The sequence below is a fragment of the Trachinotus anak genome, unplaced genomic scaffold (genome assembly GCF_046630095.1).
Source record: "Trachinotus anak isolate AG129_WGS33_773 ecotype Australia unplaced genomic scaffold, CSIRO_AGI_Tana_v1 ptg000005l, whole genome shotgun sequence".
NCBI lineage: Eukaryota > Metazoa > Chordata > Actinopteri > Carangiformes > Carangidae > Trachinotus > Trachinotus anak.
This window is the reverse complement of record NW_027273856.1, coordinates 22,357,184-22,372,383: the sequence shown is the minus strand read 5'-3', so window position 1 is coordinate 22,372,383 and position 15,200 is coordinate 22,357,184. Positions and strand designations below refer to the sequence as shown.

Sequence of the window (15,200 nt, the reverse complement as noted above, 5' to 3'; positions counted from 1 at the left end):
AAAACAGTACAATCACTTTTGTAAATAACACACTGAACGCAAACCCACACATCACCCCTCCCCACCCTTACCCAAGGAACTTAGAGATGCTACAGTAAGCCCTTAGTATTCCCCACCCAGCCCCTACCCACAACCACCACCTTCACCTCAGAGAGAAATAAGACAGTTAAATCAGAAACAACTCCCTTGGTAAACTCAGACAAAAGAACAGAGTAGACACCAGGTTGCATACAGGAATAGCATTTGCCATCAGCAGGTGAATGATGGACGATACTGAAACTCTTGTTTGGGTTCTTGAGTGTATGATTTGCCTCAAGCCTTCTGAAATAATGTCAGGTGTGGAAGAGGAGTCCATTCTGCGGTCTAGGATTTGAGAAAGAGGTTTCCAGAGTGTGAATATCAGGCCATGACACACATAACCTACAGAAAACACCACTGTTTGCCTCAAGTGATTTGGCTTTGATACAAGTCAGAGAAGTGGCAACTGTCAATCAACAATGGCACACCAAGAGAGAGATTTCGGTCAATTACACAAACATGCGATAAAGGAGATTTTCACATGAAGGAAACTCTTTAAAGGCGAGGGGTGGATAGTTCAAACCTGATTTGATTGTAGGTAACACACTTCCTAGACTCTTCCCGCTCCTATTGGCATGGGTGTTACTGTGCATATTCATTTTTAATAGTAGTGGTAGATAAAATGCAACTGAATACAAAGAAACAAAAAAATGTATAAAAGAAAGTTAAGAGGGATTATAAAGATTACAAAAAAAAGTGAGGACTCCAAATGTCTGGTTATATTTTAATATGATCATACAGGGATAGAGGTCAACCAAAAATGATATAATGTGAACAAAAAATTTAAGTAACAAAAAAGTTCAATAAAAACAGACAGAAAAGCACTGTTTTTAAACATTTTTACTGTATATCAGTCTGTAGCAAATAGTCATTACATACCCTGAAAAAGGGAGGAAGAAAGCTTTGAATGGTGCACTGAGCACTGAATAACTTGGCTGGAGAGCAAAGGGGGAGTTAATGCTGAATTCTCTCTAAACTCCAAGAGTGGTGCCCTCGAGATGAGGCTGCTATGCCTTATATGCGAGAGGTTGCGGAGTTTTATATTGTCTACAAGATAATCAGTCACTGCTCTTGGGTGCATAGAGGCATAGAGAGGGCTTGTTTCTTTAGCAATCTCCTGTTTTAAGTCTTTGCCAATGCAACCTTTTAAGCCAAAAGAACGGCAAGTGTGGCAACCAGAGGGCTACAAGAACCTTATTGGTTTATGCCATTGCAGTGGGTGCAAGAGAGCAAAAAGCCCACTCAAAGTGCAGTGGGGTTGGGGGATGTCATACATACTGAAGGTTTGTGTGCAACTGTATGAACAGGAAGGCAGTTTGTGTGTGTTTTAGGATTCCGACAACACTCCCTAACACTGTGGGCTCAGAGCGTGGTTCTGGATATTGGTGCCTCTTCTCTCTAGGGCTGTGCTAACTACTTGTCTGGTAATTGCAATCATTAACTTCTCATGTGAAATGAGCCTTTGCTAATAACACAACACTTCACAGCTTTTTGAAACGTGCCTCGATCAAATTGTTCTTACTTAAATTTCCTTTCTTTACCCCCCCCCCCCCCCCCCCAAAGATGATTCGATGCCAATAACTCAGTGCCGTTTCAATGCCACGTGGTAAGGACCAAAAAAAAAAAAAAAAAAGGTCAAATGTAAAAATCAAAGCCCCAGATTAAAAAAAAGTTTTTCTTTTACAAAATGGCTCTCAAGTATTCTTTGTTCCACAGATTGAGGTCCCTATGGGGCTTTGGATAACTTAGAATTGGTTTAAAATCCTCTTTACAATTTTACTATGGGATTAGGAGCATAGGGGAGAGGGGAGGGAAGGGGCGAGAAACTTCTGCTGGTGTGAATTGAACACACATACAAAAACACGCGCCAATTAAACCTGCACCCACAAATTCCAACTCTCACATTAATGTGTGTATGCATAATCGCTCTCTCTCTCTCTCTCTCTCTCTCACACTCACACTCACACACACACACACACACACACACACACAGAGAGGAGGGACAGAGTCACCAGCGTGCAATCTAAATCGCACTTGAACCCTTTTACATCTGAAAGCATGTCTTTTGAGAAGGGTCATAGTACATGTCCTGACAGTGGAAACCCCAACTCACCGATAACATCTGACCCCCCCTCACCGCTGATATGTGACCTGTGAATCCCTCTGTCCTTCTCCTCTTAGGCAGATGTAATGGACTTGTGCGGTAGCTAGCTCGACAGAGGGGGAGGGGGCTGTCAGTTGGAAACATTACAGCGTCTGTCCTTGTTAGAAGTTAAATTAAGGAATAAAAAGTTTGTTTTCCTAATGTCGAGAAACAGAAAGTGGAATCTCCACGCTAAAGCTTTCCACGGGCACTACTCGAGCTAAGATTCACCTCTTAAATGAGAATAAACGCTATGACTATCATAAAAAAACTCCAACATTTAGCATAGCCTTGTTTCTGTGTTCTTTGTCAGCTGGTCGGTCAGTGTTTTTATGGTGAATTTTCAGCCTTTGTCCAACTTATCAAATGCGAAGAATATAGCAAGAAAGAGGGGAAGAGGAAAACATACATACAGAAGATTTGCTATATCCCCCTACGCACCATCCTCCCCCAACAACACCCCACCCATGTCCATGGAGACATTATACAGGTAACGTGAGAGACAAAACAGGCAGACAGATGTAGTCCAATGAGTAGACGGCTGGTCTGCCGTGTCTGTCTGGAGGCATCACGGGGACTTGATGTGCTCCAAGCTCAAGGTGGAGGTGGGTTTCCTGGGAAACTCTGTGAGGACCTGGCATGGCTGGTGACCCATGCAGCAAGATGGGGTGAGAAGGGTCAGTTGGAGGAGGAGAACAGCCTGTTACAGCTCACCAGTGGATGGCGGTCGAATCCCGCTGGGCATTGACTGGTTTTCCAGGCCTCAGGGTCAGGATTAGGTTTTGGATGAGGACTTGAATTTTCAGAGAGTCCGTCATCACCTCCACCATTTTTTCTCAGCCAGTCAGGAGACAAGTTTTTCTCACTTTTTGTTTTTCCTCTTTTGTCGTGGTGGCTTTTATTTGTTATTCTTGACTTTCTTTAGGTTGTTAAGATTTTATTTGCCCATTTATATTTTGTTTTATTGTGGGATTCTTGGATTGTTGTCAAAGAGAGATGTCATTTGCTCCATGAGTGACCATCAACTGTCCATATTACTGCAGTTCTCTGTGGAAAAAAAACAGACCTCAGGTAAATATAGCTGCTGCAGTAACAATAGCGAGAATACCCGTTTGTCAGTTACCACAAATAAATGCTATCAAGACAGTTTTTGAGTTGGCAATGTTCACTTGCACTATGGTAAAAATTGATTTGGCAATTACCGTTGAGTCCGTCTGCCTCTTGTGAGTCGAGGAAGGGTGCAGGACCCCAGACACGCACTGTGCCGTCGTCTGAGGCAGAAGCCATGAGTCCTGGGATGGCCGGGTTCCAGCTCACGCAGTTCACGGTGCGTGTGTGGCCTGTTAGCTCGGCAATGGGAAGCTCACCACGCCGGTGCCAGATGTACACTTTGTGGTCTGGAGTGAGGGAATGACAAGGTGAAAGTAAAGACATGCATGAGAGTGAATATGTGTGAACAGAAATAAGTGCAACAGATTAAAGCAACAAAGTGAAGGGAAAGACATTAATTTTTTTCCACAAGCCAGTCAATGAGCAACAAGAAGGTCCTGGGAATGAGACTCGAAGGAAAAAATGTTGTACGACAGTGTTTTATACTGAACAATAGCCATCATGGTATTATAATTTCCAATATTTTGACTGTACCTTCGCTGCCACTTGCAATGAAGTCTTCATTGTGTCCTCCAAAGCAGGAGTGGATGGTGTAGAAGCCCTGGGTCACACCTTGGTACTTCCTTACCAGCACCCGGTCCTGAAGGTCCCAGAGGTGTACTCCCTACAAATGATTGTAGAAGAAGACTATTACTATGGAACTGTCAAACAGAGCAGTGGCACTGGAGGTGTATTTTAGACATATATAAACCAATATTAGCAGTGATGTTGGTCAAAAGGCTTTACCTGAGTTGCTACATTTAACAAAGCTAATCTTCCGTTCTTTGAAACAGTAAAAGACATGATAGGGTGGTCCTCCTGAACTCTGTAAAGGACATATAAACAACACACAGACAGTCAGCCACATCCAATATAATATAGTGGAAATGGAAATTTTGTATCTTGAATACATAGCATAATTATACAGTATTCCAACATTTATTCAGACAGCTTTTCACACCATGATCTTGAAACGAAACTGTAGCTGCGGCTGACGTTTGCCTTGTCCAATCACAGACAGACAGAACTCTGCTGAAAATACACTGATACGGTATATTTTCAGATCAAGAGAGGGGAGGATGAAAATTCAATTTTTCTTTGAAACATGAGGACCTGGACTTCAAAAACGATGCTTACGTGTGGACTGTACATTATGCTTGGCTTCTGAATCCAGCTCACATCCTGTAACTCACTGCTATTAAAGAATCAATGCCATTTGTTCCATGCTGGTATTATTTCCAAGCACAGTAAATTATGCAACTTTATAGTATTAAAACGCATAAATCTCTTATGTATTGTCAACTAAGCATTTAAGTGTGTATCTATATATACAACACTGTAGGCGGCAGGAAGGTTGACACGCACATGTTTCTGTCGGTAAGGTCCTCGAAGTTGTACCCCCGGATACGTTGGTGGGTGTCCGAAGCCAGCACTGTCCTGCCATCACTCAGGCACCACAGGCACTGCACTCTCACACCCTCCCACGAGTCCAACAAGTTACCATCCAGGTCCTGACAACACAGACAGCAGATCTCTCATCTCTTAGTCTTGACAGGAGAATGAAAACATGGAAAAGGCATAGAATGATGACCTTATTTAACAAGAGGTTGCCCTAGATGATCACTCTCTCTGCTTAGTCACCATTGCAGTTCAATTTCTTTTTGAATAATATGATTCGTCACACATCACTAATGAAACAGCTGTGCATTTTAGCATTTTTTCTATACTAAAATGCGTGTGAAATATTTTCATTTCCAGTGTACTGACATGTACACACATTATCAACTACATAGAGACCAAAAATACACATAGATACACAGATTATCCATCTTCCTGACAAAATATCATAAAAAAACACATCCTTATGGGTTCATAGGGTTCATCAATGGACAATCAATACTTGGAAAGATACAATTATCTTGAAGTTGCCTGTTTAAAGTCAGCACAACACTTGATCAGCTTCTCTACAAACACCATAACTCACATAGTGTCTTCCCTTTTTTTTTAACCCCCTCCCCAGTAAAACTTCAAAAATACTAAGCATTCAGCACTGATTGGATACAGAAGTGATACATAATTCTTGAGAGGAAAAGCACTTACTAATAAACACATTGGACTAAAAACAATGCTGTCCGTTAAAAATAAAAGGGGATATCACCCATCCACTTACACACTGATAAAACTGCCCCCTCTGTCCTCCAGTGACGAAACGTTTGCCATCGGGATTCCAGGCCACACTGGTCAGACTGTCTTCATGGGACTGGGACATCTTGGTCCGCAGCTCCCCCGTCTGGTCAACAAAGAGATTGACAGAGACAGTGGAAAAGCAGAGGAGGAGAGAAAAATAGGGGGAAGGGAGACAGCAAGAAGAAACATTAAGTAAGAGTGGGGGAGGGGTAAATAAAAGGAAAAGAAAGGGGAGGGGAGCGGAGGGGATGGGAGAAGAGGAGAGGTCATTGAGTACACACAGTGTACAGAATATCTATGTGAGGCTCAATGCATGTTTTGCTTTTCCACTTGTTTAGTGAATTTGAATTAGACAGCTCAGGTCTTTGACGTGACCAATATATGCTTTACTTCCTAATTTCACAATCAAGTATGCAGAAAAAAAGGGACTGCTACAAGGAAATACTTATAATATTATAAGTATATATAAATCATATAAAAAGATAAAAAAACAGAGGGATGTTACCTGAATGTTCCAAAGCCAGAGCTCAGAGCAGTCGTCAGGTCCACAGGCGATTAGGTAGGTATCATCGGGACTCCAGGCTAAGTAGGAGACTCCGTAAGCGTGACCCTCCAGGGTTCGCAGCAGCTTCAACTGGTGGCTCTCCTACATAAAGACAGGATTAGGATGATTAGGATAAAATGAACTGGGACACATTGAGGGTTAGGCTCTCGTTTGCAGTGGAACCAGGATTACAAGTATTTAAACCAAAGTCAAATATGCAAATTGGTGAAATGTCAAACAGACTTTAACTAAAAACAGACAGCAGTATTGGTAATAGAAAGGATGTAACAGCACAAACCATATTTTGTGATAATAGAGTGATAACAGATGTTTATTTAAAGTAGGACCTCTGCAGAGCCTCTATAAAATGAATTTGTTTTAATACACAAATTCTATTTTTACATTTACATGACTACCTTCACACAGCTACAGCTACAACTAGTGTTTATATCGAGAGATTATCATGTGTAGATGCAAAGACAATATTTTACTGTCAGATACATATGAAAAGACAAACCTGCCTGTAAAATGTAAAAGTAGACCTAACCACGGCATTCCAGAGGGGTAATTTTAGCTGTGGACTAAATCATAAAGAGGTAGTGTGTATTATATTTTCGCACTCACCGGGTCCACTTGCCAAATTATGACAGTAGTGTCTTTAGAGCCAGTGGCTAGTTTGGTGCCATCGTTTGAGAATTTGCAGAACCACACCTCATTACAGTGCTCTGTCAGAATCTGCTGGGTGTAACAGGGGAACTGCTTCCTGTGACAGGGAAATAAAGAGACCAAAAGTGAAAACCTTCATTGTTTAAAACATCAACAATTGGTTTTTGTTACATTATATATTGTTTCCTTAAACATTATAAAATCTTGCAACCACAATAAAGTCAAACAATACAAGGCAAGGATAGAAGGGAGGAAATTTTAAAATTATAATGGTTAACATTTATCAATGAGCAAGGGTAGTTCAGCCATAAAGTAAGCGTGAAATAATAGGGGGAAGTCATAAAGCAGAAGGTAGATGAGTTAAGACTTCCAGTGCAGAAGATAACATTTGAAAACAAATTCAGACTTTCATTGCATGTGTTGTGACATTTTAGTTTTGTGTTGTGACATTTTAGTTTTGTAAGAACAGGCTGTCAACTGATACATAAATATCAGATAATATGCAGTCTGACAACAAGCAGGATCTTAGGGGGCCAGAAGAGCATGCTAGCTCTGCAGTACCAACCTGCTGCAGACATGGTCGAGGAGGAGAGAGACTGAGTCCAGGTTACTGTCCAGCTTGGTGTTATGATAGAGGCAGCGGTCCCTCTGCAGCTCCACTGCTTGCCGCAGCAGAGTCTGCAGCCGCCGCGGGGGCAGCATCACAGAAGGTGGCAGATAAGCTACAAGGACAGAAAAGAGACATACTGACCACACATATGGGTTTTGTATGTAGTTCTATGGGGTCAGTGTATGAACATGCCTCCTCACTCTGTAATTTGTCCAGCAGTCTGCAGCGTGAGGCGGTGCCTTTGCCCTCCCACTCTGCCTTGGCCCTCAGATCCTCAGCATGGCTACACATCAGGTACCTGCACAAAGATACAACAGCATATATCAAGCAACAAATACTGAGCATGTATAAGATTTTCACAATAAAAAAAACTAACTAACCACTACTGTAGTACTACATTTCCTTATTGTACAAGACCCTGTGCAGTACAGATTAGATTTAATGCAGATGAACAGCAAACACTGAATGAAACCTCTAGTGGACTGAAATACAGTATGATGTAGAACATGAGGAAAATCAGCACATTAAATGCAGACATTGAGGAACAGGTCTACAGAAATACGTTGACAGTGTTACGGACACATTTGGATACAGCTGAGTTACTGACCTGAGACAAGTGACAGATCAATAAATTATTCTGTTAACCAAGTGACAGACGGTTAAGAAAAACAGACGTGTGGGTGGCGTCAAGCGCTCAGTTCCAACTAATTGATTAGGTAATGTTTGAGAAGAGTTTCTTTGGTGAGAGCATGGCGACTGTGCGTCGATCAGACTATAGATTAGATGATCATACAGCTTGTGACAACAGTTATTATGATATTGAAAGTATAATATTAGACTGTATGTCAAAAGAACAAATTGATGGTATATGTATATTGGAGAACCAAGTAAATAACAAGCTTGGAATAATATTGATTTAAACCATTAATTTCATTAACACGTTGTGAAAGCAATCTACATTAGTGCAGGTTCAGACTACAAACAAAAGTCAAGGGTTAAGACTGTAACTAGTTTTTAAAGGGCTCATGATTACTGTCAGTAGTCACCCCTCCTATCTGTGCGATGCTGGGAGCTCTCTCTGTTCAAGATAAATACAAGTCTATGAAAAAAGGCAACCTATCCCACAATTTGATAAACAGTAGCTGTGTGACAACATTGAACCTTAAAACTTAAATCATTTACTGTATCATTTTCATTGCTGTTTTATTTGTTGAGGTTACATATTCCATACCAATGACTAACCACCATGGTAGAACTTAATTTCAGTGAAATATCAGCTATTTTAGTTGGCTCACCACCAATAGTGGAAGCTGTACCAATATTGATTACAGAGCTGCCCAAGAGCTACATGGGTATATACAGTAGCTGTTTGTAGGTGTGTATTTGTGTAACCAGGGTGAACTGTCTGAGAGCTATGAGACAGATGCAATATAATCTTGTAACATTACCCGCTGAGTATGTGGATGCGATCTGTGTTGTACTTGAGAGGCGTCAGTTCTCCCCGGAGCACCTGCAGAGCCTCCAGGACTTTGCCATCCTCCAGATATTCTAGGTACTTCTGCTGCAGCAGCAGGAACTTCATACGCTGACCAGAGGAAGAGAAACATGAATTTAGAAATTAGATTTTATTTAAAAAATGACAAGTGAATGACAAGGGTAAAGAAAGAAGACAGAAAAGATCCAACATGAGATTTTTTTGCTAACCCACATTTCCTGGGGTACCGCTGTACACAGCAACACAAATCACCATATGAAAAAATGATCTCCATATGAAACTCAAACTGGTGTTAGCCAATTACATGCTACATCAGCTCACTCAGAACATATTTATAGATATGCCCAAGACATAAGGTAATATCAACATCAACAGCCTGTTTCCTTGATACTGAAGACCACTGGCAAAGGTTTATAAGTTGCTGCTTGTCAATATTGACATTTGTGGTAATAAGTCTCTGTCTTATCTCATGTATGCAGTGGGGGCCACGGCCATGACAACTGGTATGAGCAATTACACCAATTACACATAAATTCAAGAAGACATCCACTCACAAATATCTACAAAGAAGGGACGCAAAAACACACACAGACATCTCCTAACTTTCCAGCTAGGCCTGTGATATAAGCAAACTGCCTAAAGCAAGTGAAGTCAAAGTCATGTTGACAATGTTAACACTAACCTGCCACAGCCGAGGAACTATAATGGCTACCCACATTATAGATACAGATTAAAATCAACAGCTGCATTTATTCTCTTCAAACTGGCAGTGACAGCTATGCAGATTTAAAGGAAAGAGGAGCATTTTTGGAACTCATATTGAAGGCTAATTAGCATGCTAACTAAGCCTAATGAACCTGAGCTGAGTCCCAGTTCCAAACTCATACTGTATAATGTATGTGGTGTCATACTGATCATCACAGTATACTCTTTAGGCAGGCAGTATACGATTAATTTATACACTATAAATAATAAAAATAAAAAACAAAAAGTCAAGACAACCTCAATAGGCCAAACAAACTGCTGATTTAAACGTTGCAAACTTTAGAAAGCAAAATGTTTTTTTAAAATGTATTTTCCCATTTTCTAAGATGTTCCTGGAGACATATGTAATCACTTTTAATGCAGACACAGTCCATACTCAAAAACTGCTTAGAAATCCTACATGGTATGGAATGGGGAAACAGCTGTGGTTAGACTCTTGCATAAACATCTGACATAACAATATTTCAAATACAGATAAAGCATCTGCTTTCAATCACAGCCTCAAAACTACAACTCCTATAAAAGGTATTTAAACCCCTGGAAGTTTTCAGTTTTGTAGTCTTACAAAAATGAATTGAAGGGGATTTAATGTGACTTTTCTTACACTCATCAACAGAAAATGACCCTGTAAAGTCAAAGTGGCAAACTGATCCACATGAATAACAAACATAAAATATTTATTTGTGTCAGTATACTGTAAACCCACTATAAATAAGTAGTCGCCCACTCATTAGGAAAAATCAAAGACAACAGGCCTATTTTGAAACAGGGCTGCAACTCATAATTAATTTCATTACTGATTAATCTGCCATTATTTTATTTGATTGATCGTCTAGATTATAAAACATCATTGTATAGTGAAAGAAAAGCAGCCAATCTTCACATTTGAGAACTTGGAATGATCAAAAACATTTGGCATTTTTGCCTGAAACAATTAATCAGTAATCAAAATAGTCTCAGAATAATTTTCAGATGATCTGCAAATTGATCAATCAACCAATCACTTCACTGGAAACAGACTCATGCACTCATTCCCTGAATCTAATGTGAAATCCATTCCTGTTGCTACATTTTTCCAGGCGTCATCCAGAACCTTTTTCACTGTTCCACAACAAGAAGCTGCAGCCCTGCATTATAACGGCACCTTTCTAGAACCGCCAGCTGTGCCGGCAAACTGACTGACTGTTTAGCCCAGTTCAGGTTTGGGAAAAGGGAGCTTACCACAATAGCATTAGGAGAATGCATCAGTGCTCTCAGCTCATTGAGATCATTCTCAGCCTGGACCAAAACAAAGGGGGTTTGGTGGAGGGGGGAGACAGGGAGAGAAATGGTTAGGTCAGCAGTTTCCATACATGCACAAAAAAAAAAAAAAAACTAATCACATGAACAGTAATACAGACCATACATCTATGGTCACATTCATGTTTAAGATGAGGCTTTCACATTGGAGCTCATGTCCATTTGCTATGATTATAATTATAAAAGACAATATAGCAACTTTATGTTTCCTCAGAAATACTGGCCAATTTTTCTGTTTTACCTGTAAAATATTTCTTTGGAACCACAATAAATGTCAAATGAATGGCTGGTTTAGTATTGGTTTATAACTGCCTGCCACATCCAAAAAGTTAACCACTATTTGGCTCAAGGCTGGCATTAACTTTCCAGCCTGCGGCTCTGCCATAGGTTCATTACTCCAGAGGATTCACAAGGCAGCTCTAAAATGCTGGAATTACCCGTTATGTGGCAAGGGCAGGCTAATACAACTAAGGCTGGTTATTTAAAAGGCAAGTACATAAAAACTGGAATATTAGCCCTAATAAAGCCCTCACAACATCCTGCAATCCTGTGCTATGCTTTGGGTGTTCTGATAAACACTCATTCTGATCTTTTAATATGAAAACAGGCATATAATGATGTCTTGTTATTTTGTGATAGAAATGACAGAAAATGGTTTGCCAGACTTTTCATCAAGCATAATAATACTTTGTACTTTTACCATATACTGTGAAATATTTTAGACCAGATAACAAAGCAAGGATTCTTCTCAACCAACTGAAGTCAGATTTTCTTCCCTCAGCTCTCAATATTAACAGTTAAATTGATAAAATATTAATCTGACAAATACAAATTACACAAGAAATACATTCATTCTGTACTTGACTGTTATATTTTCCACAGAGCTTTGCACACTAAATTTGCCAGTTCCAAAGTCAAATAGCACTTTGTCCAATCTGTTGGTCAAGAAAATAGTTTCATGTCAAATTCAGTGACCCACTGGCACTTGTCTGCTGGTTTCTTTACCAAGCAAGCTCTTCACGTTACAGTACTATATAGACAATGGATTTATCAAAGTGCTTGCTATTATGTAACCATGGTAACACAAGACCAACCTTGTCCCATTCCCCCTCCATGACATGGTTGCGGAACTTGGTAGCTGAGGGGTGTTCCAGTCTGCAGCCTGACTCCTGCATCAGCAGGTCCACTGTCTGACTGCAGAGACACAGAGAGAGGAAGAGGGGCAGACAAAGTTAGGCAGACATACAGAAATAAGACATTTGGTATAAGAGTAAGGAAAGGATGACTTTAAAAATGACAAATAAAATGTAAGAATCAAGCCCATGGATGATAATTCAGCTATCACAGCTTAGCCACTACTCAGAAATGTGAGCTAAATCAGAATGATGTAGAAAGTTTAGCACATTATTATATGAAAAAGCATTTCGTTTCATGAATCCTCTATGACACTTCACCATGTAAAATAGTGTCATGTTTTCTAGGAATGGCAAATAAGTGAGTGGGAGACCTACAACAATAATTTTAGCACACCATCACTGGCTGACAATGGGATGAAGGCAATTTCATGGCCAACAGTATTTGGAGAAAGCCAGGCCGGAGCAGTTGTGTCACCAGAGCATTATTTGTGGACTGTGGTTGGTTCACTTACATGAACCCAGCTTCCACTGCAGTTGACATCACCCTCTCAGCCTGTCAACCATGAACCATAACCATCTGTCCAAACACCACCTCTCTGCTAAACACACTCCACCAACACACAAACAGGTCTGCTCCGACGCATGTGTGTGTGAGAGAGTGAGATAATGTAAGTGGGTTGGGAATGGGGGGTGGCTGACACCTTCAGCATGATGACATCATTCTCAGGTATCAATGGAGTGGCGCAGCAGCTTTGTGTTGAGCCTCTCATCTAGCTTACTGCTACACTGATTTCACTTGCATTTCCCTGGCTGAAATGTAGGGGCTCTGTTTCATACAAGGCAATGTCATGTATCCCCCTAACCCACCCTCTTTGTAAACATAGCAGTGTTAGGTTGTCCTTTATAATGCCTAATTATGGAAGCTACACTTTCTCAGCTGGATAGCAGGGACCAGCGGATGTCTAGCTTTCCAACAGTGGCTCCCACAGCCACTTTAAAGAAGAGAGCTAGACACACATTTCTTGAAATCCCACTGTGCTATAATTAGATTCAAACACTGCGTTTCCATCTAAAACAGCTGGTAGAAAGCGCATTCCTCAACCACCATGAAACCAACTGATTCTGTTGAATTCAACTGTCGCCCACGGTATTGACTACTGTCTTTAAATAAATACAGGCACGTCACTGTTTGTGATTGACTGTTGACACATTGCTCTGACACAGTGACAGAAAAATCAAGACATTAATCTAGGAATAAAGTTATCTTGCTCATGAGAAAGCTGTACACGGTGGTGATTAATCGGATCAATAAAAGAGTTGCTCGAAATGACAGCTCAAGACGCGCAGAGAGTGCCCTCGGAATACTAAAATAACCAGGGCAGTTTTCATAACCATGCTCGTTATTACAGTGTGGCCGAGCCATTAATGTTCCTCCCACACAGTCTTGCAAAAACCATGTTATTTTCCCGAGACAGCCAAGCTGGAAAACGAAGAAAACCACCGACCATCAGAGCGAAAACCGACGTTGACAAACCGCACACTAACATTTCCTCCGCATTTTTTGCGCAATAGCCACTGAAACGCAAAAAATAAACACTGAAACTCGATAATCCTGCTTGTGAACTTAATTAAGACGCTAAATCAAGTTTCTCCCTCATGACATTGATTTTATGCTTTTCCAGCGGTAACAGTCGGCGGATCTTGTTTTTCTGAATAAACGTTGCTAACGTTAGATGATGTAATGCCTTTAAATCAATGCGAAATCTATAACATGTATTAACGCATAATGGCGGTACTGGCACTTAATACACCTTTCAGCCCACGATGGACTTCTGGAGCAACCAAATGTTGGACTGTGCTTTATGTTTGTGTGAGGGTTTAATGCCAGGACACAACACCTCAGCGCAGGCTAGTGCTATTAGCTATCAAGCTAACTGTTATTGTGCAAGATGGACCCCTTCTTTCTACCAACTGCCGAGCTCACAGGCTAGCTACCCCATCCCCCCATGTTTGTGTCTGTCAGGCTCACTAATAGCGTTTTTACGAGCTGCAATTTCGCAGCTTCACACCAAACACCAGTAATATAGACTACACAACACATTTTCAACGCTAACGTTACATGCTTTTGTAGTTTTTGTCTCAACTGACACATTGAATAAACTTACTTTAGCCCCAGTCCTTGGAGATGTTGCCCTATTAATCGTATGACATCTTCCTCCGCCTGCGATAGTCGTTTCTTCTTTTTCAACGAACCGACCTCCGAGCCCGAAGTCGTGGAGGCAGCCGAAGTCCCCGAACCGGGCCCGGTTGAAGATCCGTTACTGGTACCGACACTATTCCCGTTGTCTGTGCTGGAGAGAAGCCCGTTTGAGTGGGTTCCGCCGGCCGAGGATGACTCCCCGTTTTGTGCGCTGTTTAGGCAGGAAAGCTCTGAGGATTCTTGTCCCTGTCCTGCCCCGTTTGCCTGCATGCTGCTGCTGAGGTTGTTTACAACACTTCGGTTAAAGTGGATGGCAGAGGTGGCTTGAGAGTGTGGAGAATGCGTAGCAAGTCCTAGGACAACTCCAGAGAGGCCTGTTACAACTGCTGAAGCCCCGGGCTCTCCTGCTCCCTCCGCCGCCGAGGCTCGGTGCTTCTTCCGCGGGGGCGGCGACGCTCCGCCGGTGTCCGAGTCGGAGGAGGAGGAAGCGGAGGCCAGAGTTTCCTCACCGAGAGCGGCCGTGGTTAGAAGCCGGCGGAGCTCCGGGTGGGAAATGAAGGTTAAGCTTCCAGATTTGAGGCCTCGTTGTCGGGCTGAGAGCAGACTGTCACTACAGCAGCCCTGACAGTTAGCCCGTTTTTGTTGTTGTTTCTCTCAAAACAGCTGCAGCTCTAATGGAGTCCTAACGCCCTGACGTAACCGGAAATTCCTACACTAGCAGGCTTCCGGGTAGAATTATAATCCATGGGTGGCGCATACGAACTTAGTTAGCATAATAATTATCTGACAACAAAAACACATCTAATTAAAATTCATTTGAATGTTCCCCGAGACATGACTCCAATATATCGGCAATTTTACATTAGCATAATGTATGAATTTCATATTGTCTTTCCACAGGCGCCCTTTACATTTTAACATGAAACCA

The 15,200-nt window shown here is 41.4% G+C and overlaps 1 protein-coding gene across 1 annotated transcript; it reads right to left on the bottom strand.

The window, feature by feature from the left end:
* Window positions 1–788: 788 nt before the first annotated feature.
* Window positions 789–14,988, bottom strand: wdr26b (WD repeat domain 26b). The gene is made up of 14 exons (XM_071478999.1): window positions 14,238–14,988; window positions 12,031–12,130; window positions 10,859–10,915; window positions 8,826–8,962; window positions 7,578–7,675; window positions 7,333–7,489; window positions 6,726–6,864; window positions 6,063–6,203; window positions 5,541–5,660; window positions 4,736–4,881; window positions 4,118–4,196; window positions 3,866–3,995; window positions 3,424–3,618; window positions 789–3,268 (listed from the first exon to the last, which is right to left on the bottom strand). Exons 1-14 carry the CDS (start codon window positions 14,540–14,542, stop codon window positions 3,243–3,245), a joined length of 1,830 nt encoding a protein of 609 aa, XP_071335100.1. The 5' UTR covers window positions 14,543–14,988; the 3' UTR covers window positions 789–3,242.
* Between the last annotated feature and the right edge of the window lie 212 nt (window positions 14,989–15,200).

Coding starts and splice junctions, on each gene's coding strand:
- wdr26b (XM_071478999.1), bottom strand. CDS start 14,542: ATGCAGGCAAACGGGGCAGGACAGGGACAAGAATCCTCAGAGCTTTCC. Junction 7,676..8,825: donor CGCATCCACATACTCAGCGG/GTAATGTTACAA, acceptor ATCTTTGTGCAG/GTACCTGATGTGTAGCCATG. Junction 4,882..5,540: donor GGGGGCAGTTTTATCAGTGT/GTAAGTGGATGG, acceptor CTGTGTTGTCAG/GACCTGGATGGTAACTTGTT.